General features: G+C 47.9%; 1 protein-coding gene across 2 annotated transcripts in view; it reads left to right on the top strand.

The window, feature by feature from the left end:
• Nucleotides 1-23,793, top strand: part of Lmf1 (lipase maturation factor 1) — a 77,602-nt gene that overhangs the window by 3,693 nt on the left and 50,116 nt on the right. For both annotated transcript variants that reach the window (XM_051181102.1, XM_051181101.1), the window contains exons 2-3: nucleotides 4,603-4,912; nucleotides 7,419-7,429. In XM_051181102.1, the coding sequence (XP_051037059.1) occupies nucleotides 4,603-4,912; nucleotides 7,419-7,429 (321 nt within the window). The remainder of the gene's footprint in view (nucleotides 1-4,602; nucleotides 4,913-7,418; nucleotides 7,430-23,793) is intronic.

Raw genomic sequence — 23,793 nt, 5'->3', positions numbered from 1 at the left:
GCAGTTGCTTGGTCACCTTTCCTCATTTCATGTGGTTCTAGCTGAAGAACAAAACCAGAAAGCGCCCTCGATAGCCTGTCTTCTTGGTTCTGAGCATTCATGAACCGTGCCTCTTTCCACTTCCCAGCGTCAGGCTTCCTCTTGTCCTACCCTGTGCTTGGAAGGTAGATACCATTTCTGCTCCTGACACAGAGGAAAAGGTGTTTGGGTCTGTAGTGCTAAGACTTGGGGTTTGACCACAGTCAGCAAGAGCAGCAACAGATAGCATTTCTGGGTTGTCTGACAGTAAAGAGAGAAAAGAGATAGCTTAATTTTAGCTTTCTTTCATCTCTCTCTCTTGTACACACACATGCACGCGCACACGCACACACACACACACACACACACACACACACACAGAGAGAGAGAGAGAGAGAGAGAGAGAGAGAGAGAGAGAGAGAGAGAGAATGAGTGCTGCAAGTTGAACCCAGGGTCTCCAAAGGCACAATTCCACCTGGGAAGTCTTTAAGGCCCTCCTTAAGGGTGATTTGGGATTTCCTCCCTGGAAGCTGGGCATGCCTGAGACTTGAGTACTTGGTTCTGCTTGGAGGTCTTGGATGTTTGAAGTGTTCTTTTTTTTCCCTTTCAGCTGTTCAGGGAGTTGACAGTCACATAGAGCTTCCTTTTTTTTTTTTTTTTCATTTTACCCTCTCTTTTTTTTTATTATAATATTTTTTATTTAAATTTGAAACAAGCTTGTTTTACATGTCAATCCCAGTTCCCTCACCCTCTCCTACTCCCCTGCCCCCTCCCAATCCCCATCCTTTCTGCTCTCCAGGGAGGCTGAGGCCTTCCATGGGAGTTCTTCAAAGTCTGTCACATCATTTGGAGCAGGGCCTAGGCCCTCCCCCATGTGTCTAGGCTGAGAAAGTATCCCTCTATGTGGAATGGGCTCCCAAAGTCCATGGGATAAATACTGACCCACTACCAGAGTCCCCATAGTTTGCCCAGTTCTCCTACCTAACACCCACATTCAGGGGGTCTGGGTTCCCAGCTGTCAGTCTGTGGTCCATGAGTTCCAACTTGTTCAGGTCAGCTGTTTCTGTGGGTTTCTCCAGCATGGTCTTCACTAGGGCTCTGCCTTTCCCAGGATGCCTGGTAGTAGAGCCTTACAGTCTGCAGTCAGAGTGTAGACTCTTAACCGTACGAGCTGTGTTTACTGTCTATCCGTGCTGTTGCTAAATCAGTAGCTCCTGCACTTTTACCCAGGAGTGCCATCCACTGTCTGAATGGGGCAGTTATTGGCACCTTGAGAGGCATCTTGACTGTGTCGAGTTTTTAGTAATTACTAATAAACTACTCTGAACATGTGAAGGTTTTATGTAAGTCCCCAGTTCACTTGGGTGGATACCCAAGAACATCATGGTAGGTTGTACAAGCTCCATTGGTCTGTGTTTAACTGTCGAGGATCCTGCCTCATCTTTCTGTTTTCTTGGAAGTTTCTTTTGAAAATTTAAAGTTTTTTCTTTTTCATGAAGTCCATGGATTAAGTATTTTACCTAAAAAAGTCATTGCTAAATTTGAGTCACATAGGCTCTCCCTCCAATTCTTCTTTTTTTTTTTTTTTTTTTTTTTTTTTTTGTTTTTTTTTTTTTTTTTTTTTTTTTTTTTTTTTTTTTTTTTTTTTTTTTTTTTTTTTTTTTTGAACTCACATTTAAGTTACATGAGTGCTGGGATGACAAGTGTGAGTTTCTAATAGTTTGGCTTTCTTTTATCTATTACCACATTTAGTCTGTGAACCTTTGAATTAATTTTTATGTAAGATGTGAAGTCTGATGCCACTTTCTTACACACAGATTTGGTATTAGGTTGCCTTTTGAACTGTCACATGGGCCTGGGTATGGATGAAGATGCATTTTGCTCAGTTTGGGGGTCAAGAGTACATACACTGTGGTGGTAGCTCTGGTGAGGGCCCTCTGCTAAGACGTCTTTTAATGGATGGCACCATGATAGCATCAGTGAGCATCTTGTGGGATAAGAAGCTAGAATGATGGTGTAGGGACAGTCTAGAGACCTCCTGCTAGGTTCCGCATCTTAAAGGCTGTCCATCCAACACTAAGGACTAAGCCTGCATCTGAGGAAATCTTGGGTCAAACAACATTCAAAACATAGCAGTTGGTCCAGCTGCAGCTGCTGATCAGAGGTCCTCAGCATATGGTCTTCGCAACTTTGTGATCTTTGTGTATCTACTGCTGGGCCCTCTGCTCCCCTCCACTGAGTCTGTATCATCATCATCATCATCATCATCATCATCATCATCTTAACCAGTTCTCCTTGTCTTGATCAGTGTAGATGTGTATAGTGAGTCCTGGAGATGGTTAACCTGAATGCTACAACTCTGTCCCTCTGCTAATTTAGCTCTTGTTTCCTTTGCCCTTTCATATACACTGTTAGAGTCAGCTTGTCAAAATCTACAGGAGAACTCACTATTTGATTGAGATGCTGACTTGGTGGGTCCAGTGGAGAGTGTAGCTCTCTGGTCTGTGGCTAGTTTAGCTCCTCGCTCATTCTGACACTTCTTCTTTCTCCTGAGTCTTGAAGTTTCCTACAGATGGAACCATCTTATATTCTTTTGTTTATTTGTGTTTTTTGAGACAGGTTCTCTGTGTAGCCCTGGCTGTCCTGGAACTTGCTCTGTAGACCAGTCTGGCTTCCAGAGATCCACCTGTCTCTGCCTCCCAAGTGCTAGGATTAAAGGCATGTGCCACCAGCACTGGATCTTTTTTTTTTTTTATTGCTTGTTTGTAAGAACAAAGTTGACTCTTCTGTTCTGATCTTTTTTATAAAAAGTATTTATTTATTTTTAATGTGTATTGGTGCTTGTTTTACCTGTAAAAGGGCATTGGGTCTACTGGAACTGTAGTTACAGGCAGTTGTGAGCTGCCATGTGGGTGTTGGGAATTGAACCTGGGTCCTCTGGAAGAGCAACCACTGCTCTTAACCACTGAACCATTTCTCCAGCCTCCCATCCCATGATCTTAATAAACTCACTTATTAGTTCTAAAAGTTGCTGGTTTTGTCTTATTTTTGTAGGTACTTTGGGTTTTTCTAATAGAGCATCTTTTGCTAATAAAGAGATTTCTTCCTTCCTTGTCTGTGTGTCTTTTATTTTACTCCTCCTTTTCTGTCTTTATCCTACCCCTCCCACACACAGTGCAGGTGCCCTAAGGAAGTGAAAGTGCCCTGTAGAGGGCAGATCTTGGAAATGGACTTAGAAGTCTGAGCTTAGATTGGACTGTTCCAGCTGCTGACCGTGGGGAGCAGTGCTGTTCATTGATGGAGCCAGGTCACTAGGACATTTCATGATGGCTAACACCAAGTGCTCACACATAATCAGTCACAGGCTTAGATAAGCAACGTCAATTGCCCTCTTACACATCATGTGAGAGCAGACATATATGTGCATATAGAATGCTTTCTCCAGGCTGGGTTCCAGAGCCCCCAAGGCCCTGAGAGAGTGTCTGCTGCTTATGTGTGTGTAGCTTGGGTACTTTGTCACTTACTTTTCTGTTGTAAGTATGACCAAGGCAACTTATGAAAGGAAGAGAGGTAAGAATCCATTGTGGTGGGTCAGCATGGCAACACAAGATAGGCATGGCGGCAGGAGCAAAAAGCTGAGCCCTCACATTTTCAGTGGCAAGCCGAAAACAGAGAGAGCGAACTAGACATGGTATGAGGCTGTCTCAGAGGCTGTCCTCAGTGACATACTTTCTCCAGCAAGGCTATACCACCTAAACCTCTCTTCCTTCCAACAACTGAGAACTAAGTGTTCAGATACCTGAGACTATAGAGGGCATTTCTCATTCAAACCCCACAGGGGCCAAACCATGTGTGCTGCCCTCTGTGAGAAACATGTATTGCCTATGAGGGCCTTTTTCTGCTTGTGTTCTCTTGTGTCCGGGGGACCATTTCCTGTTTGCTTCCTGTCCTGGTTGGTTTTTATTGTCAGCTTGATTTAACCTGGAGTCACCTGGAAGGAATCTCAGTGGAAGAATCACTGACCTGTGGGCATATCTATGGGGCTTTGTCATGATTGCTAATTGATGCAGCCGGGCCCAGTCTGCGGTGGGTGGTACCATCCCAAGGCAAGTGATCCTGGACTGTGTAAGATAGCTAGCCCAGTGTGAGCCAGAGCAAGCCAGTAAGCAGCGCTCCTTCATTGTTTCTGCTTGAGTTCCTGTTCTGACTTTCCTCAATGATAGATTGTGATCCGGAAGTGTAAGCTGAAATAAGCCCTTTCCTCCCTTAAGGTACTTGGGTCATGGTGTTTATCACAGCAACAAAAAGAAACTGTAACATGTTCTCGTATGTATATGGAGCCATTTCCTCCTCATATATCCTTATGTTCATAGGACTGTTAACCTCTTCGTATCCCGTTAACCCAAAGGGGCCTTTTCTCCTGTACCCATGGAGGCCTATTCCTGCTTATGTCAGTGTCCTCATCCTCATAAGGGCCTCTGAAACGTCTCCTTTTCCCACAGGGACTCAGTTCCTACTTGCATCCCTTGAGCCCATGGAGGCGTAGCCTGTTCCTACTCATAATCCTGCATTTATATCTTCCAGTCGTGGCCTTCTTGGTGGCATTCAATCAGAACAAGGCCCTCATCGGTGATCGGGGCCTGCTGCCCTGCAGACTGTACCTGAAGAATGTCCAGCAGTACTTCAAGGGCAGGATTGGTTGGGGTGCCTGGAGCTATACTCCAACTATCTTGTGGCTGATGGACTGGTCAAACATGAACTTCAACCTGGACCTTCTTGCTCTTCTTGGGCTGGGCCTCTCATTCTTTGTCCTGGTGACTGGCTGTGCCAACATGATACTCATGGCTACCCTCTGGGTCCTCTACATGTCTCTGGTCAACGTAGGGCAGATCTGGTAAGTAGAGCCTACCATGTAGCCTTGTGGTCATATACCTCCTGGCCACTGAAGTGCCAGAATGAGCTTGTTCTGGAGTGCATATCGAGCACTTAGGCCTTGGCAGAGGCTGCTGTTAACCACCCAACCAAACTGTGACTGTGCTTGGAGATAAATGACCCCTTAAGAATATGCTCACAGTCTGTTTGAGTCATGAGGTGTGAGGAGATGAAGACAAATCACTGGGCAGCTGGGAACATGGAGGTTGAAGGGCCTTGACTTTGAAACATCACCCTCCTACCCTTACCAAGAAGAATCTTTTAACAGCTTCTGCCAGCTACCACACTAGGTCCATGGCTCAAACTTTGCCCTGATGGTGTCCTGTAGGACTAGAGGTATTGATGAAGTTTATAGGGCCACCAAGGCCAGAGAGATTATGGACCACAGAAGGGCATGTTGGTGAAGTCTGTGGACGTGGTGACATGGGAACTGGATGGGGGGATTAGTACCTATATTGATTATTTTTCTCCTTGTTCTGACAAAATTCCTCACAAAAGCAATTTAAGAAAGAGTGGGGATGAGGGAGGTCAGGGGCAGGCCAGATAGAACTGTCCATCCACCATCTCGGCTAGGCTGGTTAACCAGCAAGCGGCATGGATCCACCTGTCTCATAGTGCTGGGGATGTAGACACATACAGCCACACACAGCTTTACTTGGGTCCTCTTGTCTGCAAAGCAAATACTCTTGCCCACTGAACCATCTCTCCAGCCCCACCCATGGGTCCTTTCCCATCCTCTGTTCAGACTCATTAGAGAACTGCTTGCATAGGATATTTCTTGGGTTAGTAGTGAGTGTGAGCTAGCAAATGTGCTGTCCACTTAATATTTCCTCCATGGATGCAGTAGCATGCTCAAGGAATATACTCACTGCTAACAGCATCTGTGGTAAGACAAACAAAAACTACAACCAAGCCCCAGGCATGATTATTTTACCTGAGAACAGTATATTTCTTGGCCAGGCTGGGAATCACTTGATACAGTTTCAGAACTACCAGGCTACCAGCCCACTCAGTGAGCCCAGACCCCATGGTAAATCTCAGGCTCTTACGTTTCATTTGCACACATTCCATTTAGTTTTTCTTCTTTATTGAGATGTAATTCATACACTGTAAAATTTAACTCTTTACTGTGTACAAGTCAAGCTGAGTATGGCAGTATGTGCCTGTGACCCCAGCACCAGAGAAGCTCAGGTCAGGCAGGTGAGCTGCAAGTTCAAGACAAACCTGGACTACACAGTGAGTTCCAGGGTAGCCTGAACTAGAGAGTGAGACTCTGTGTTAAAAATGGAATAAAACAAAGAATAAATTTTACAAGTCAATGCTTTCATGTATTTAGGGTTCTAAAAAAACCTTGCCATGAAGTTTAAACCACAATAGAACCCTGTATCTTAGCCTATCAACTCCTTTAACAGCCCTTGGTGACTAGTAACTGTTTTCTGCCTGTGGCTTTCCTTTTACACCCATGGTGCTTAAATACCCCAGGCATTTTCTGTAAACAAAATCCCATAGTGTATAGCTTTGTGTCTGGCTTCACCACCCAGCCTGGTGTTTTTAGGGCTTATCGTGTGTAGCTTGTATTGTTGTGTCTCTCTTTCATGATATAGTAGGTGTCCGTGTTTGATATAATGTGGCATCAGGGGTGGGAACACTGGGAAATGCAACTCAGGGGCAGTGTTTGCCTAGTGTCTTAGTCACTGTTCTGTTGCTATGAAAAGACACCATGACCATGGCAACTCTTGTAAGAGAAAGCATTTACTTGGGGACTTGCCTTCAGTTTCAGAGGTTTAGTCTAGTATCATCATTATGGGAAGCCTAGTGGCATGTTGGCAGGCACTGGAGCAGTAGCTGAGAGCTACATCCTGATCCATAGGCAGAGAGAGAGAGAGAAAAGCAGGCCTGGCATGGGTTTTTGAAACCTTAGAGCCTACCCCCATATAATTCCTAATCCTTGTAATCCTCTCCAATATTGTCCCTCCCTGTGACTAAGCCTATGGGGGCCATTCTTATTCAAACCACCACACCTAGCACATATAATGCTCTGGGTTCCAGCAGCAGAACACCAGGTGTCTGTCCAGTGTGACTTCAAAGTAAAGGGCACAATGGCAACAGAACCTACTGCACTCTTTGACATAACCCCTCTTCCAGTGATTTATGTCAAGGCAGCCTTGGGCTTCAGATCCTAGGGTATAGCATGTGCAGTGGCAGTTAATTAGAATCAGTTTTCATGCAGGAAAACCAAATCTTCCATCTGCTCACTCTACAGTGTCTTTTGCTGGTCTGCAGGCCCTATCTCACCCAGCTTTGCCTATTCTGTTCCTGGTGGCTGGTCCGCCTGGAGGCAGGTCCTCCCAGCAGTGCCCCGTGCCCCACACTTCCCTGGGCTCACAAGTGGGTTCTGTTCTGTGGATAAATAGTTTAATATATAAAACCAAGCCAACGTTTTAATGTTTTTCTTTTTTGTGTTTCAGGTATTCTTTTGGTAAGTGACAATCATGCAGAAAAAACTCTGCGAGGGCTTGCCTTGTATGTTGGGGTATGTATCTCTGTGCATTTCAGGGGGCTTATCTTATTGTTTAAATACTTGCTGTTATCGAATTGCGGCTGGCTGCCACTCTTGGTGTGGGAGTAGTCCTACAGTTTGTGAGCAGGCTGGCAAGCCCTGAAGGTCGGCTCTGGTAGAAGTGAATGGCTAGGGTGGGTTAGCACTGGGGGCTTTCAGGTGAGGTCCTGGGATGCCTGTAGCAACTGTACTGCATAATAATGGAGATGCTAGGGACTGGAGAGATGACCCAGAGGTTAAGTACCTTATTACTTTTGTAGAGGAACCAGATTTGGTTCCCAGAACCCACATGGAGGCTAACAACCACCTCTAATTTCAGTTCCAGGAGCTCCAAATGTCTCTTGGCTTCTGCAGGTTCTTAATGTATGTGGTGCATAGATAACACATACCATAGGACAGTCATAAATAAGAAAATAAATAAACATTGTGGGGGGAGAGGATTGCTGGGTATAATACCAGCACAAGGGAGACAGAGGCAGACAGATCTCTGAGTTTGAGGCCACCATGGTCTCCATAGCAAATTCCAGCCTGCCTAAGGCTACATAGAAAGACCCTATCTCAAAAGAATAAAATAAAATAGTGACAATACTGAGGGTGATGATCAGAGAGGGCACTTGGAAAAAGTGCAGCAGGTCCTCCGCATGTGTGTCTTATGAGTGTGCTGTGGCCACTGAGCCGCACATAGGTGTCTGTAGGAAAGAGCAGTGTAGAGAGCACTGTCCAGCCCATGCACTGGAGTGTGGCTGAGGGCAGCCCCCAGGTGGCAGGGGAGCCTGAGAATCCGAGGACTTATGTCTTTAAGCTTACCCAGCTCTAAAGGTCTGCAACAGAGGAAACTGGACTTCAGGGGAAAGTTGGGGAGGGGGGAGAGCAGGGGCAGGAGCATCTTTACTGCCCTGCAATTTTATAGCCCAAGGACCCCACAGGAGGCTCCTTGGCCCCACTTCAGCCTCTCCATGCTGTGTGTGTATCTGGGCCCACCCTGCGTACCCCACTTGGCTTCAGCCATGAGGCCTGAGTACCGAGTCATTGTTTGACTTGAATATTGAGTGTGCCGTACAGCGCTGAGAAGGGAGATCCACTGGCAAACCTGAGGCCATCAATCTGCTGCCACTATAAATGTTTCCGCTCATTTTTAGTTCCCTGAGTAGGCAGATATATTATGTAAAGCAAAACTGTTCCAACTCTGCTGATAGGGCCTTTCCCACACAGCCAAGGGCAGTGTCTGTGTGGCTGCTCAGGGCACAGTGGGTCCAAGACATTGATATCTGCTGCTTGTTTCTTGTATCAAAGTCCCCAAAGAATCCTGTGCTCTCTGGTGCTTCAGGGAACAAACCCTCTTTTCTTAGTGAGTTTGGCTTATCCGAAATTGCAACAAGATTACTTTCTCTGGTTGTGAATATTGAAACCTTGAGGCCTTGACTCCTCTATCTAGATGGGATCCATGCTCCTTGTCAAAGAAGATTCCGGCAATTACTGGTAAAATCAAGCCTGAGGCGCTCTGGGTGCTCACTGCTAGCAGCTCCTTGGAGCTCAGGCTGTGTCATGGGGCACTAACAGGTGCTGCACACATCTTCATTTTAGAATCTGGGAAGTGGGGTATCCCCAAGGTTCTATGTTCATATCGTGTGTGGGGGACGAGATATGGGGGAACTTGTAGCAATACCTGTACAACTGAGAGCTGAGCAATGGAAGAGCAGGTGGTGACTTGAGGAACTTAGAAGAGAACCACTGCCTGGTCACCCTTTGTCTGTATTCTCTGCTATGGACACTCAGCAGACTCCATTTTACCTGTTGATGCAGGGACCTGAGAGCCTGTGGTGTCACTGTAGCCCTGCCTTCTATCTTCTTCCTTGCTATCCCAGAAAACAAAGGCCCATTTGGGGAGGCAGCATAGGGCAGCCATCAAATGTACTGAGTTCAGACTTTTCTGGAGGGGCTGGAGTGATTGCTTAGTAGTTAAGAACTTTTTTTTTCCTAGAGGACCTGGGTTCAATTCCCAACACCCACTTGGGGGCTCACAACCATCAGTAACTCCAGTTTCAGAGGATCCAATGCCCTCTTTTGGCTTTCGTGGGCACTGCACACACATGGTACACAGACATACATTCTGGATAATACCCATATGTATAGAATTAAAAAGACTCTTCTGGAGGCTTTTCTCCTCCAGCCCCGCGTTGCTGCTCACTGGAGCTGGAGATCTCACAGTGAGCACCACTCATCATCCTAGCTGTATATGTTCTTAACTGTTATCAGCCATTTCCCTTTCATAAGGAGGCGTTAGTGAACCAAGAGCAGCAGTGTGGAGCTGCCTGTAGTTCCCTGCAGGGCTCTATTGCCTGAATGGTGGTTTGAAATGCATTGAGCTTCCAGAACCACATCTCTCCATGTGCATTAAGTCCGTATTTGTATCGATTTGTTTATTCATTTTGAGATAGTTGTCTTATTGTGTACCCCCACACTGTTTCCAAACTCTTTCTCCTCCTGCTTCAACCTCCCAAATGCCAATTACAGGCATATACCACTATTCCTAGATGAACATGCCTTTATTATATTAGTTAAAATTGAATCAGTACAATTGTCCATCCCTTAGCCTCACCAGCCATTCTTGGAGAACTGGAAGGCATGAACTCTAGAAGGGTCTTTGGGTGGGGCTTCACAGAGGGCATTCTCCATGCAGCTAGCAAAGGGCTTCAGGCACCCCTGTTCTTGGGCAAGGGTGAACAGTGTCTCTTTGGCCAGAGATGTGCGAGCCTGGCCTCTTCTGATGAAGGAGCCCAGAAGTGACTTCCTTCATCTCAGACAATCACAATTCCTGAAAATACTCAGTTTTTATTAGCAAGTTTTGACTGTCCCTTTAAGGGATCCTCTTTAATTGTGGAAACTTTGGGTTCTGCTCCATCACCTACCACTATCCTAGGACTGGTGCTCTCATTTCTGGACAGATGCAGTTGCCAAGTGAGTTAATGGTGTATGTTGGTGCTGCTCTTTGGGGTCACAGGGAACCTATGCCATTGGCCATCTGCTCTGCCCTCTTTGCTGCTTTCCATTTGCCTTGGCAACATACAGACCAAAGGCTGCTAGAAAAGGATTCATCCCCTGCTCCGTGCATGTAGGATACATCTGTCCCAATGGGACTGTGCTTCCTTAATGTCCCTTCACCTTCCCTCTGGAGCTCACGCTGTCCTGTGCTTTGGAAACTGCAGTAGCCTGCCAGGCTGAGCAGCAGGGCTTCAGGTCTCCTGAAGGACAGGGCTACTTTTGGCAGGCGCCATCCCAACACACAGAGTACGCAGTGTGACTGTTGTCCCCAGCTCAGCCACTCTCCCTGGCATAGCTGTTGTCTCTAGCAAACCCGCTATGTCTGGCATGGCCACTGTCTACCCTGGGTTCCGGGCCATGCCAGGCTCCGTGTGCAGTGTGGAAAGGGTTATATATAAAGGACTGCAACCTTGTCCTGGGGGCTTGAGTTCCATGTCCTATCCTCGGGGTTTCCTCAGTTTTGTTCCCAGGCTGATTCCTTCTAGGCCTGGGCTGTCGGGGGCCTGGAGTGAGAACATGTCTTCAATGATGGGAAGAGTACCCTGCTATAGGAGCCACCCGCTGACAGCACTGGAGAGAGCCTGTGAGAAGATAGCATGACAGACTTCAGCAAAGTAGCACAGCTTCCTCCAGTTTGGCTATTGGGCTATACTGCAAGGTCTTCCAGGCTCAGATAGGCAGTCGGGAAATCTAGCACATTCCAGAGGCCTTTGGAGTGTTTTGGACCACAAAAACACTTTGTAAGTTCTTTGATTGTGTTTTCTGTAGTAATGAATGGGGTGTAGGCCTGACTTCCAAGTGACTCTAGGTTCCTTGGGACGCTGGGTTTGGTCTCATTGTCTTTAGGCCACACTGATGACTGTAAGGAAGGGGCCCAACCTGCTGTGTGGGTGTAATATTGTGAGAGCCCTGGGCCACAGGAACTCCCATTAGGCTTGGGGGGACCAGAAGCCTTTGGTGTCCCCTAGATCCCCACCACCACTCAGGGTAGCGCATATCTAGTAGTCTAAGGATATCCCAGGTGTGAAGGTCCCTGGGACTCAGGAAAGAATTCTAGAAGACCCGGTGCCTTCTTTGTTTCAGTGCAACACGGTCAGGATAAGAATTGGACACTTTAGCATTCGAATGAGTCCGGGTTCCTTCATTTCAGCAAGAAGCTGCACTGATAAGTGATTAGTTTGTCCTCAGCTGATGAGGCCAAGGACAGAAGTTCTGCTGTGTCAGCTGCCTGGGCACAATATGCAGGCACAGGGATCCACAGAGGCATCTGCCTTGGATCACACACAGCCCATTAGCTGTAAACGCAGCAGGAGTGTGGGGACAGCTTTAAAGCATGTAACCCAAGGAAGCTGCAAGCCAGTGGGTGAGCCACAGGGGAGGGAGGCTAGGTGTCTGCAGGAAGCTGGCTGGCATGTCAACAACCATGGCTCCCATGCAGCCCGGGAGGGCCCAGGCTGCATTACAGATTATCATGTGAATTCTGCCCTTTGCCACCATATTGGTAGTCTTTCCAAGTGGATGCACCTCCTAATGATTTGGGGAGCTTTGTTCTTGCCAAGTGGAGAGTTCTCTTTCCTGTCAGACCGTCCTTGGCAGGCCCTGGGCCACATGGGATTGTTTATAGGGCTGGGACACTCAAACCTGGGTGTTTCCCTTCATGGCAGCACCTCCTGCCAGCCGTTGTAAATTAAAGGCTCCATGTGACCCTTCACCCTTGCTGCTCTTAAATTCATGCTTTAAAAACAGCTTAATGAGGGGTTTACTGGCCCAATTGGAAGTTTTTATTAAGACCCATTAGTGAGTGAGCAGAGGCTGCCTGCAGGAAGTGATTAGCACGGTGCCCAGCCCAGCAGGTTCCATGAAACTGTTTCCAGACCTGTGGCTGACACTGCAAGCGGCCTGCATAACCCTCTGCTGAAGTTTATAATCCTCATTCTCCTCCAGTCCCACTGCTCAAGAAAGCAGTTTCCTTAATTAAGTTACCCTCACAGTCAGAGGCAGCCTCAATGGCCTGGCAAACCTAAAGTCACGAGCCACCATCAGCAAGCCAACCCTGTGTCTGCCTCTGTTAACATAACCTTGTGGTGTCACTAGGGGAAGAATAGCCTCATAGGGCTCATTTCCGAAAAATGTCAATTCAGGATGACAGCAGGCCCCTTGTCCCAGGACCATGTCCAGTCACATCCTTCATGGGAGCCCAGAAAAACCTGATTCCGCCATGTGAGGGCCACTGTGTGGCATATTAGCCATGGACTGTCTCAATCAGCCATTCGGTAGTGGCCTAAGGTCAGTGTTTACCCTTATGGGGATGGATGGATATATGTATGTATGTATGTATGTATGTATGTATGTATGTGTATATATATATATATATATATTCTCATCTCCATCTCTGTGTGTCTCTCCTTCACTCCCCCTTCCCATTCCTGCTCCCCCATTTAAATCTAGTGAAAACCACTAACTGAATCTAAAAGAAACGTTAACCGTGTATGATGGCTCATACCTTTAACCCTAGCAGTCTGGAGGCTGCGGCAAGAGGAATGCTGAATTGCAGAGTGAGACCCTGCTTCTGAAAGAAAGAGAGAGAGAGAGAGGGAGGGAGGGAGAGAGAGGGAGGGAGGGAGGGAGGGAAAGGGAAGGGAAGGGAACAGCAACAACAACAAAAACAGGGCTAAGGTAGAGAAGCCCTGGGTCTGGAGCATGCCTACCATCCACACACACTAGAGGTGGAGGCAAGTTCAAAGCCATAGTCACTTTGAGCCCAGCATGGGCTACTAAGTCTGTGTTCCTTACTCTCTTGTTGCTCATTCTGGAACCTATGGCTTCTACTTCCAATTCCAAAACATGGTTCCCTTTAATGAACAGAGCTCTGAGACATTGAAGAGAAGGCCATTTCACTTGAGTCCTGAGGCTGCTGGGTGGATTCTCTCTGGAAATCTTCTGGCTTGCCTCTTAGTTTTATTTTTGCCATGTTGTTTGGAAACGGGGTGACTTTCCCACCAAGGTAGAAAGTTGTCTCCATTCTGTCCTCTCAAGGACAGCAGAGCCCTGTGAACTTAGTCTAAGTCTCCTACAATAAGGATCTGCCTGATTTCAAGTTTGTTCCTTTCAAAGCTACCTGTGGTTGCTGAGTGGCCTTCCCCGCCAAGCTGTCTGTTCATCTCGATCTCTGGCATACCACCTGTTCATGTCACTCTCTAGCACAATACACGTCTTTGCTTGTTTCTCTTCTGTTCCCCAATGGGCAGAACACTTAGAAATTCTCTCTTGTGATCTTGAAAGAACTGGTTTTACTTATTAGATTTTTAAGAATTAATTTTTTTTTTACGATGCTGGGAAGCTGAGGTTTTGTACAGTGTTATACCAGTGCTCCACTCTTAGACACACCCTAGCTCTGATAGGTGTTCAGCAATGCATTCTGGCTCATCAGGTTCCACATTCGTAGGTTACTTTCTCCTGGAGGGAGAGGGCTTATTCTCCAGAGTCTTCAGCTGGCAGCGTAATTCCTTTATTTTCTGTCTCCTCTTCTCTGATAATAACAGCACACACACAGATGACCACTGCCCTCTAGCTGTGTCCCTGCTCCACCCCAGTGACAGCCATTGTGATTCTGTAGACTTCAGTGTTGATGCCTCTTTGGACAAGTGCCATCTAAAGAAATAGACACCAACACTACATGTGTCTGGTGTTATCTTTTCCTTTCCTTATCTTTATACTCTGGCTAGACCATGACCTAAAGATTGTCCTTTTAATTGTTAAAAAGAAAACCTAGGCATGTGCTTGGATTGCATGCTTCATTCTAAACAGAACTGCAAAGCTGTTTACCTCTGCTCACCCAGATCCTGCTCTCCAGATAAACCCCTTTATCTCCACTAGCACTTATTCTGGTATTTGCATCCATATTTCTCATTTAAAAATTATTATTTATGTAAGACAATGGTAGTGCACACCTTTAATCCCAGCACTCAGGAGGCAGAGGCAGGTGGATCTCTTGTGAGTTCTAGGCCAGTCTAGTCTACAGAGCTTCCAGGAAAGCCAAGGCTATAGAGAGAACCCCCCCTCTCTCTATATATATATTTTGTATGTGTCCCCCCCCTTCCTTCCTTTCTTCCTACCTTTTTATATGGTATCCTGGTTTCATTTCTGTGGGTGTGATAAGATATCCTGATCAAAGCAACCCAGTGGAGGAAATGCTTTTTTCAGCTTACAACTTCAAGCTAATGAGCCTTCATTTCAGGGAAGTCAAGGCAGAAAGAAGCTCACGCAGTTGTCACAGCATATTCACAAAGAACAGAGCACAAATAAAAGCATCTGTGCTGTCTATAGCTTTCCTTTCTCTTTTTCCTCTCCTTCCCCTCCCCTCAGATGTTAGATTTTCTTGTTTCTCCACACTTGGAGGAGAAGGTTCAGGCCCCCCTGCTTAGGGAATGGTGCCACCAACAGTAGACTGCTTTTTCCTACGTCAGTTAGCAATCAACACAATCCCCGTAGACATTCCCACAGAGTAACCTGATATAGACAGTGGCTCAATTGAGGCTCTTTCTTCAGGTTGTGGCAAGTTAATATTTAAAACCATATATCCCATGTATGTGCTGGGGATCAAATTCGGGTCACTAGGCTTGCACACCAAATGCCGTTCATTAGCCTCTGAGTCATCTTGCCAGCCCTTGAGTCCATATTTGTAATGAGGTGTGTACATGGACTGTTCTTGGTGTATCATATGTAGATATTGTTTGTGTACTGTCTGTCATGAGTGACAAGGATCCTCACATGCTCCTAATGCTGTTTTCAACATCTTAGCATAAATATTTCACAGGTATAATTTTTATACTTGATTTTAGTTCAGAGACAAAAAAAGTAATGCAGATGTGATTGTTACTGATTGGCTAATCTGTGCATTATTGTGTCTGTGCTAACACGACTGCTATGCCAAATAGTGAGCTGTAGCTTCTCGTCTGTTCACTTTAGGTTTTTCCCAGAATTGATAGTTGGCCCTTATTTTGTGTTTTAGTTTTTCATCTTTGATATTACCTCACCAACTTATTCTGTTTAACTCCTCTTGATTTTTTTTTATTTTATTTTATAGAAAACACATTACACAATCTATCATTCTTTTTCCCCACTTGGAGCAGATGCGTTTTAGACATCTGGGTTTGGAGACTATGGGGCACGTTAGCTGTCTTTGCCAGATCCTGTTCCACTCATTGATTTGCCCCTCCCTGTGTCCCAGAGATCTTTGTGATCGACAGGGATTGGTGTCACGCTGGAAACCTGTCTCCTCATCAACAACCGCTTTTCCCACTGCCACCTCCTTCCCTCCCCTGACACAGGGTTCTTATCTGCCAGCCTTTTGCATGACCACATTCACAGGGGGACACCTGAAAACAGTTGGCCAATGGGATCCTCATCTCTGCTTACCCAGCTTGCAATGATTTGTCTGAGGCAAGGCAGGCCATCCCGTATGCATGTTGCCTGTTAAGCTTTCACCCATGCAAGCGTTGTGGCCTGTTTGCACCAGACAGCTGAGAGGCTAGAGAAGTGCTTTGGTCTCTGCAGACACCATCAAGACTGCCAGCTGGCCTGGCACCTCCAGCACCTGGTGCATGTCCCCTGTGCTTCCTGGCTCCCAGGCCCCTTGCTAGCTTTGGAAGAACACTGCCAGCAAGCCTGACCTTCGCCAGTGTGAGGAACAGGAAGAGGCTCTGCTGGCTGCCCCGGCTAGCGTCTGCATGCCAGTGTCTGCTGCGAATGCTTTGATGTTCTGAAACAGAAACTCTTAAAGAGGAAACCGTATTCCATGCTGTCACAATGGCAGCTCTTGTGTGTGCATTTGTGGGAGGAGATGGGCATTGATGCTGTTTGGCTCCTGCTAATGGCGCTAAAGTGTTGGGTAACAGGCCTTTCTTGACAGTTCCTGTCCTCTGGCCCAACACACTATGCTATATTCCAGGTATGATCCCTACATGTGTTACAGCTGTCGGCTGCCTCTTAGGCATGCATCTCCATGGCAGGCAGAGAGTAGCTGGTTTTCTATTTGGTCCTCGCATGATGAGTGTCTTGGGGGCATTCATGGGCTGACTGTGAGGAGGAGTCAGAGGTGAGCTTTATTATTATTGCTACTGTGCATGCATGATGAGAGTGTGCGATGAGTGTGTGGAGTACAGGTGCACATGTCGAGTTAGAGGACAATTTTCTGGAGTCAGTTCACCCATCTACTGTGGGTTCTGGGGATTGAATGCAGATTGCCAGCTTGCCAGTCCCCAGAGGTAGAGTTTATGTGCAGGCTGTGAACATTGTGGTTTCTGTATTAGCTGTCCGCTCCTTCCTTCTGGGCTGAGGACTGCCAGGTCAGTATTCCCCATCCCACTACCTGGCTTCATTTCTTCCACTTCCTGGAGAAGTGGACTTATCTGTGAGTCTGTGTCATTCTGTACCTGCCTCTCTTCCTACCTCTGTCAGCCCCTTGAGGCTGGGCGCTGCCCAATCCCCACCGTCCCTACAGCAAGAGCCCTGGCCTTGTGCAAAAGAAGGAGGCACACCTAGAAAGAAGTTTGTGCCTTCTCCAGGCCACGACAGCTCAGGCGCCACTTGGCATGTTGCTCACGAAGACACTGCATCGGTTGTTTTCTCCAGTTTTTCAACAAAATGTTCCCAAGCCAGAACTACTGATAGTAGACCTGGGCTCTCTAGAAATGTGCGAAGAGGTGTGTACCACTGTCAGAGTCACTGGCCTCAGAGACAGGCCAGAGCCTGGAGGTCTGGCTCCATCTCATCCCCATCAGCTGATTGAGTGGATGCCCATAGTAAGGGGTTCAACCCACTAATGGCCAAAGGCAGGATAATGAATAGAGGCCACCATGAGAGTAGCTGCTCTCTGGCTGTGACATGTGACCATGAGTGACCATGGATGATTGTGGGCTAAAGTGGACAATGTGCCATAGGCAAACTCAGGGACACAGGTGACTATGGACTAGGAGCACGTATAGGGCCATAGGGGCCCTGCATATCTCTTAGGATCATTTCATTTTGACACCCCCACAGAGGTCACCATGCCCACATCTTTACACTAAGTAAGAACTCTGATACTGAGCCTGTCACATGCTGGGATCTTATCAGTGTCTTTGCTACAGAGATGTACAAGGGCCAGCCTCATGGCAGTGACCCCAAGCCTGGCTGCCACAGTTGCCTGGCTGTGGTGGAAACTGTTGGGCCAGATAGGCATATCCAGAACTCCCTTCTGTGGCTGAAGGTGCTTGGGCCAGGGGTACATTGTTTGTTTGTTTGTGTGTGTGTGTGTGTGTGTGTGTGTGTGTGTGTGTGTGTGTGTGTACGAGCCTCCTGAGCCTGTGCTGACCCTTGCAGAGGATTACTGCCCTCTTCTTGGCTGTAATAGCAGTGCAGCACACCCCACTTCTCACACCACCTTATTTATCGAGTAGCACCCACTACGGGAGGTGCGGCAGACCTCTCTGGCAGCCAAGGCCAGCAGGCTTCTGTGTTGAGGCCCACCCTCTTCCCAAGCTATTTCCAAGATTAGAGCTGCAGGCACCTGTCTTTCTGCCTCATGGCAGTTAGGAATGTCACAGCTAAAGTCACAGTTAGGGGTGTTAGGTGTGTCACAGCACAGTATTTAGGTGCATTAGGCAGTTAGGCGTGTCCCAGCACAATACTGGTGTTGGCCAGCAAAGCCGACACCAGTACTATGACACTAGCTTTACACTTGGAGAAATAGTGCCAGCAACACCTTAGAAAGTGAATAGAGGAACTGCAGAGAGAGGAGAGAGCCCCACCCTCCCCTCAATGCTACCAGCATCAGTAACTCACAGGGAGAAACTGGCCTCGGGTCCAGATGGCAGGCTACAGACCACTACTATAGCTCCCACCAATGCCCAGGGCCCACCCAGAGATCCCATGACAGCAGCCTCCTGTCTCCTTTAGTCTTTAGTCTTTGTCCCCAAGCCTCTGCTTGGCTTCTCATGTTGGTGACTGTGTAGAGCATTCCTGGCCGCGCATTCTGCATACTGTGCCCCAGATGTGGTCTGCCTCATGCTTCCTAGTGGATAAACTGAATAATGGGTGTGGGGAAGATTGCCCCGACACTGACAGGGAGGGCTTTCTTCCTGTCACACTTTCCTGACGTTACCTTGTTAAGATATGTCTGCCAAGTGTCCCTCCATCCAGTTACAGCTTCCTAAAGGAAGTAGATACCTGAGTCAATCCCTTAGTGGTGGGGGTCTGCACACCACTTGAAGGGTGTCACATAGTTTATATGAGTTGAAGCCACACAGGATTGTAGAGGAGTTAGGGTGGTTCCTGCAGGTCACCGTCTTACCTGCCGAGGGTGCTGCTAAGACATCCCAAAGTGGATCCTGCTCCCCTTTCCTCCAGACAGTCGTTCTGTGGAGCCCCTCTGAGAAAGAGCTGCCCGCCTTTCCCTGGTGTTTATGCATCGCAGTGAGCTGTTATTTTATTCTCTCGGATAGTCACCCAACATCCCTGTGCTGTTTTCTGTATCTCATGTCTATGATCTTCCCGCTGGTCCCTGTGCGGTAAATGTTTCTCCCACACTACCCGGCACTATCAGGCACTCCAGGCATACTTCCTCCTGCTCCTGCCATGTACCAAGTTTTGCTCAGGGCCTTGGTCCTTCTGTGGAAACACCTCTGGGATGTGGTGCTGGATGTGCTTGCTGCTTTAGTTTCTTGATGGGAAGAGCTAAGAAACATATGAGGTTACCAAACCCACACAAGGAAGAGGAATATGGGTGTGGCTCTGATGACTCTTGGGGTGGCAGCATAGGGAATTCTTCCTGCCCTGTGCCCCGTTTTGTGTCCTCAAGAGAGATGTAGTGAGAGAGGACAGGCTGTGTTATCAGTCAAGGTCTGGCAAGAAACTGACTTGTGCCAATGGTGGGGGCGATCTGTGTGCTGTCGACCCTCAGATCTGGGGTGAGGCTTTGGGGGAGTTGTGTGCTGTGAACTTGAACCTTGCCTGCCATATCAGGTCTGCCAGAGAGTTCATTTTAGCTTCCCTTTGTACAGGTGTGCAGAAGCTGAGTATGAAACATAACAGGAACTGGGTCCAAAGCGATAGTAACTGATAAACACAGGTACAGCCCAGGTGTCTACACTGACCTGACACGCAAGTGAAAGAGCTTGACATAAATGATTGCTCTCTTCTGCCAGTGCATTTAAAGTGCAAGCTACAAAAACTACTATTAAAAACCCAGCATTTGGGACTAGGATGGTAGCTCAACTGGTAGAATGCTTACCTTGCAAGCATGAGGACCTAATTTGATCCCCAGAGCCTACATAAAAGCCAGGCATGGTTGCACTCATTGTAATCCAGACAAATTAATCTATTTGTCAAGCCCCAGGACTCTGTGAGGGACTATCCCACAAAATAAAAGGTGGATGTTGACTGAGGAATGATACCCAAGGTTGATCTCTGGCCTCCACAGCCCTGTGTGCACACAGGCATGCATAGATGCAAAATACACAGAAAAACAAAACCAAACAGCAGTTTGCTGAAGAGGTTTAGGCCAACAAACTCAAGGGGACTAATCCAGCATCAAGCCACTCTCTCACATTGGTTTCAGGGATTGTTGACTGGTGGCCTAGGGTGGCAGGAATGTCCAAAGCAGTTGAGGCAGTGGCCCTCCCAGAAAGATGCCATGGCCTGTGGTCTGGAATCACGATAGTATGAGCCATGCAGTTTGTCTATCTGAAATAAGGTCAAAGATGTGAGGAACTATCCCTAAGTTCATAGCAGGGCAATGAGACATCAAAGGCTCAGGTGTGGGGCCTTGACTGTACATATCAGCCCCTCTGGCAGGTACCTAGCACTGACTGAAAAGTGTGCATCGCAGCTGAGTAGCTGGATTTCTTACTGACAGGGGAGCCCACTGCCTTAGGGCAGCATGAAGGGCCACCTGCTCCAAGACTTGCCCATCAGACAGCCTTGTAGCTGGGAGGTTCTGGGCCATTTTTTAATGTTTCTATTGGCAGTATTGGGGATGGGGGTGAGGGTGGGTCTGTAGGAGGTGGATGCAGGGGATGGCAGCAGGGATGCTTAGATGCCCCGCCTCCATGACTTACTTGTTCAGGGCTTTCCCTGACTAGTGTGGACCCCACAGACAGGGTGAGGGTGATGAGATGAATGGAAGTTATAAGTGGGTAGTCATCTGTGATGTGGGTTCTAGGCTAAGCAGGGGCTTAACTGATAACCTCAGAGAAATGCAGTCCTAGTTAGAGCTTCCAGTGCAGGCAGTGACCTGGTGAGCACAGGGTTAGTGGACATGTTCACGATGCAAGAGGTGCCGCATTGTCTAAAGAGTGTAGTCTGTTTTATGGCAAGTATCTTCCGGGTTCATCTGTGATGGGAAGGACACTTCCCTGCCTAACTTAGGCAGGTGGCTCCTCTGCCTTGTCCCTTCTGAAAATCTCCCTGCATCAGAGGGCTCAGTCCATGGTCACTGGGCTCTGGTGTTCCTGGGGCTGCATGTGATAATGCTCAACACTGTGGCAGGGAGCATGTGATACAGCAGGGTGGCTCATCTTAGGGTAGACAGTAGGAGAGAGGAAGAGGGGGAGTGAGCCTACACTGGTTGGCTTCCTTCTGCTTTTGCTGTCTGGACCCTAGCCTCTGTTAGATAGTGCCCCCCACCCCCATCCAGGTGTGTGTCCTGGGTCTGTGGGCTGGGCTGTCCTCCTCAGCACCCATGCCAGTGTCACTGTAGGTCTGCAGGAGGATCGGAGTCACTCTACTTTAACTGGAGTGAAGGCATTGCATGCAGATGTCTGGGGGAGGGGGAGGGGCAGTGTCCACCCTGGGTTCCAGGAAGAGCCCACAGGACTGCTTTGGCCTCTGACGTGGGAATGTGGCAGTGGTGTGTGTCTTCTGGCTCACTTTACAGGCAAGCTGGCACCTCCTCCTTAAAAGGTGTTAGGGAACATCCCACTTCTTCAGCATCGGGCTGGTGATGTCATATGGGGGGGGCATTAATGTCACTGAGCTTCAGCAGTCTTGGAAGCCCCTGAAAGGTGTAGGGCTAGAGCTAGGGCAGTTGGTGGTCTTCTTATACATCTAGGACACCCAGGGTAGGGAGCGGGTGTGCAGGTTTGTCCAGCCTTGGTTCTACATTGAGACCCACACCACACATACCTAAGTAGGTCCTGCCCCTGAGATGGGCTGGGAGTCAGGGTCCAGACCTGTGGACCATGGGACCCCCCACCCCACATAGCCACTTAAACCTAAATTCAGTTGAGCTGAAGTTAAAATTTTTTAAATTTTTCCCTCGGTCACATGAGTCACATTTTTAGATCTCAGAGACTCATATGGTAGTGGCTCCTTTACCATGCCTCGCCAACCCCGGGGCATTACAGACAGAGACACAGGGCCATGGTGTCTAACACTAACTCAGGATCCTGGTCTGTGGCTTTGAGGCTAGGCAGTCTGTACCTCATTTCCACACACAGGAAACAAGAGAAAGCCCGGGAAAATGTGTGCCCTTCAGCATGGTATCTATACGTTAAATATTTGGAATATATTAATCCGGAAAAAAATCTGGCTAAGTCTAATTTCCGTTGAGGGGAAGCACATTCGTATTTATCCAGAGGCAATAAAGCTGTGGAGGTCACTTCTGTGGATCCCATTTCCAGGCTAGCTGGCGACACCTGCAGAGATCTAAGCAATGGGGGACACCCGGTGGCTCGGAAGTCTGGTTGTCCTAGCAACCAAACATTAACAAGCACCTGGGACCTGGGTTGCCGCTAGGGTCACCGCAAGGGCATGAGGGTTATGGAGGTCACTTCCTGTTTCTCTGAGTGCCCAAGGACATCCTTAAAATGTGTATTAGCAATCTTCCAAACTTCGCAGCTGGGGCATGTCGTTGGCAATGAATCCATTTCTTTTTTCATAATTTGCTTAAGACAGGTTTCTACTCTGTGGCCCATTGACAGTGAATTTGGGGCAATCCTCCAGCCTCGGTCTCCTGAGTGCTGGCATTACTGATAGTGCCACACCTGGTTTTCATGAGTACTTACAACCTGCAGCCCACAGCCAGCGCTTTGAGAAATATCTGCTCACTAAACAATCCTGTCCCTCTAGGGTCTGGTCTCTACCTACAGCCTTGTTCCGAGGCTGTACCTTGTTGCTTGTGGACTGCTCAACACAGCATGGCTAGCAGGGCTGACAGCCCTGTGTTTGTGACTCTGTGTGGATTCCTGTGTAGCGCTACAGATGCTACAGCTGGATTCAGAGAGGGAGGAGGAGGTGGGGAGTGAAGTGATAGACCACACACAACAGTGCTCCTTTCCCATGGGGACAGCTCTGTAGTAACTTCCTTTCAGCGTCCCCAAGGGCGGCTTTGAGTGCACTAAGATGGGTGGGGAATGTGCTGTGAAGGGACATCTCCTCTTGGCACCTGCTCGAAAGGTTGCCTCAGTGCTACATGGCAGCCATTATTTGGGGGTTTCTGTAAGATGATGACCCACACATGTGTGGAGGGCAACTTCTAATGGGGGCTCTGGCCAACTGAGACAGAAGTCACTGCATGTACTCCAATCCTGCTGGCTGCAGGATCGCTCGGTTGCCTTAGCTCTGCTTTCAAACTGTAATCACTTTCCAGCACTCTGCACTTGGGTTGCTCTGGGTCTGGGACCGACATCTGCAGTCCCCACACTCAGCTGAGGCTGTGGGCTCACTATGAGTTTGAGGTCAGTCTGGAATGCATAGTAAGTTCTGGGTCAGCCAGGGCTACAGAACAAGGAAGACTCTGCCTAAAAGCAAAAACAAAATTCAAACCTTGGGTTGAGTCTCCATCACAAATGCTAAAGACAAACCTAAATTGTCAGAAGCAACTTTGCAGAGCAGTATCTGTAATAAGAAACTACAGACTCAAACTCCAGAGAACTTGGAAAGTGTGACAGCATGAGTCCCTAGATCTCTGGTAGTCTGGCTAACAGAACCCTGCTTCCTCCATGTGGCCTGTAGCTGCCTCATGGCACAGGGAGGCAGGGATGTTGTAGTCCTGGTGGGACTCAGCAGATCCCCCATTACAGTTGCAAACCTCAGACTCTGAGGTCAAAGGCACACAGAATAGGGCTTGCGGCTCTTTGGGGATGCCACTGCTTGGGCTGGTGCAGGCCCCAGGCTGTGTTATGCACTGGTGGGCACCATGTAGCCCATGGAGTTTCTGATACCAGTACTCCTTCCTTCCGTGCTAGTAGTAGAGCAAAGCA

Source organism: Phodopus roborovskii, unplaced genomic scaffold (assembly GCF_943737965.1).
Source record: "Phodopus roborovskii unplaced genomic scaffold, PHOROB, whole genome shotgun sequence".
Lineage (NCBI taxonomy): Eukaryota > Metazoa > Chordata > Mammalia > Rodentia > Cricetidae > Phodopus > Phodopus roborovskii.
Note: the sequence above shows the minus strand (reverse complement) of the source record. Positions and strands in the feature narration are given on the sequence as shown.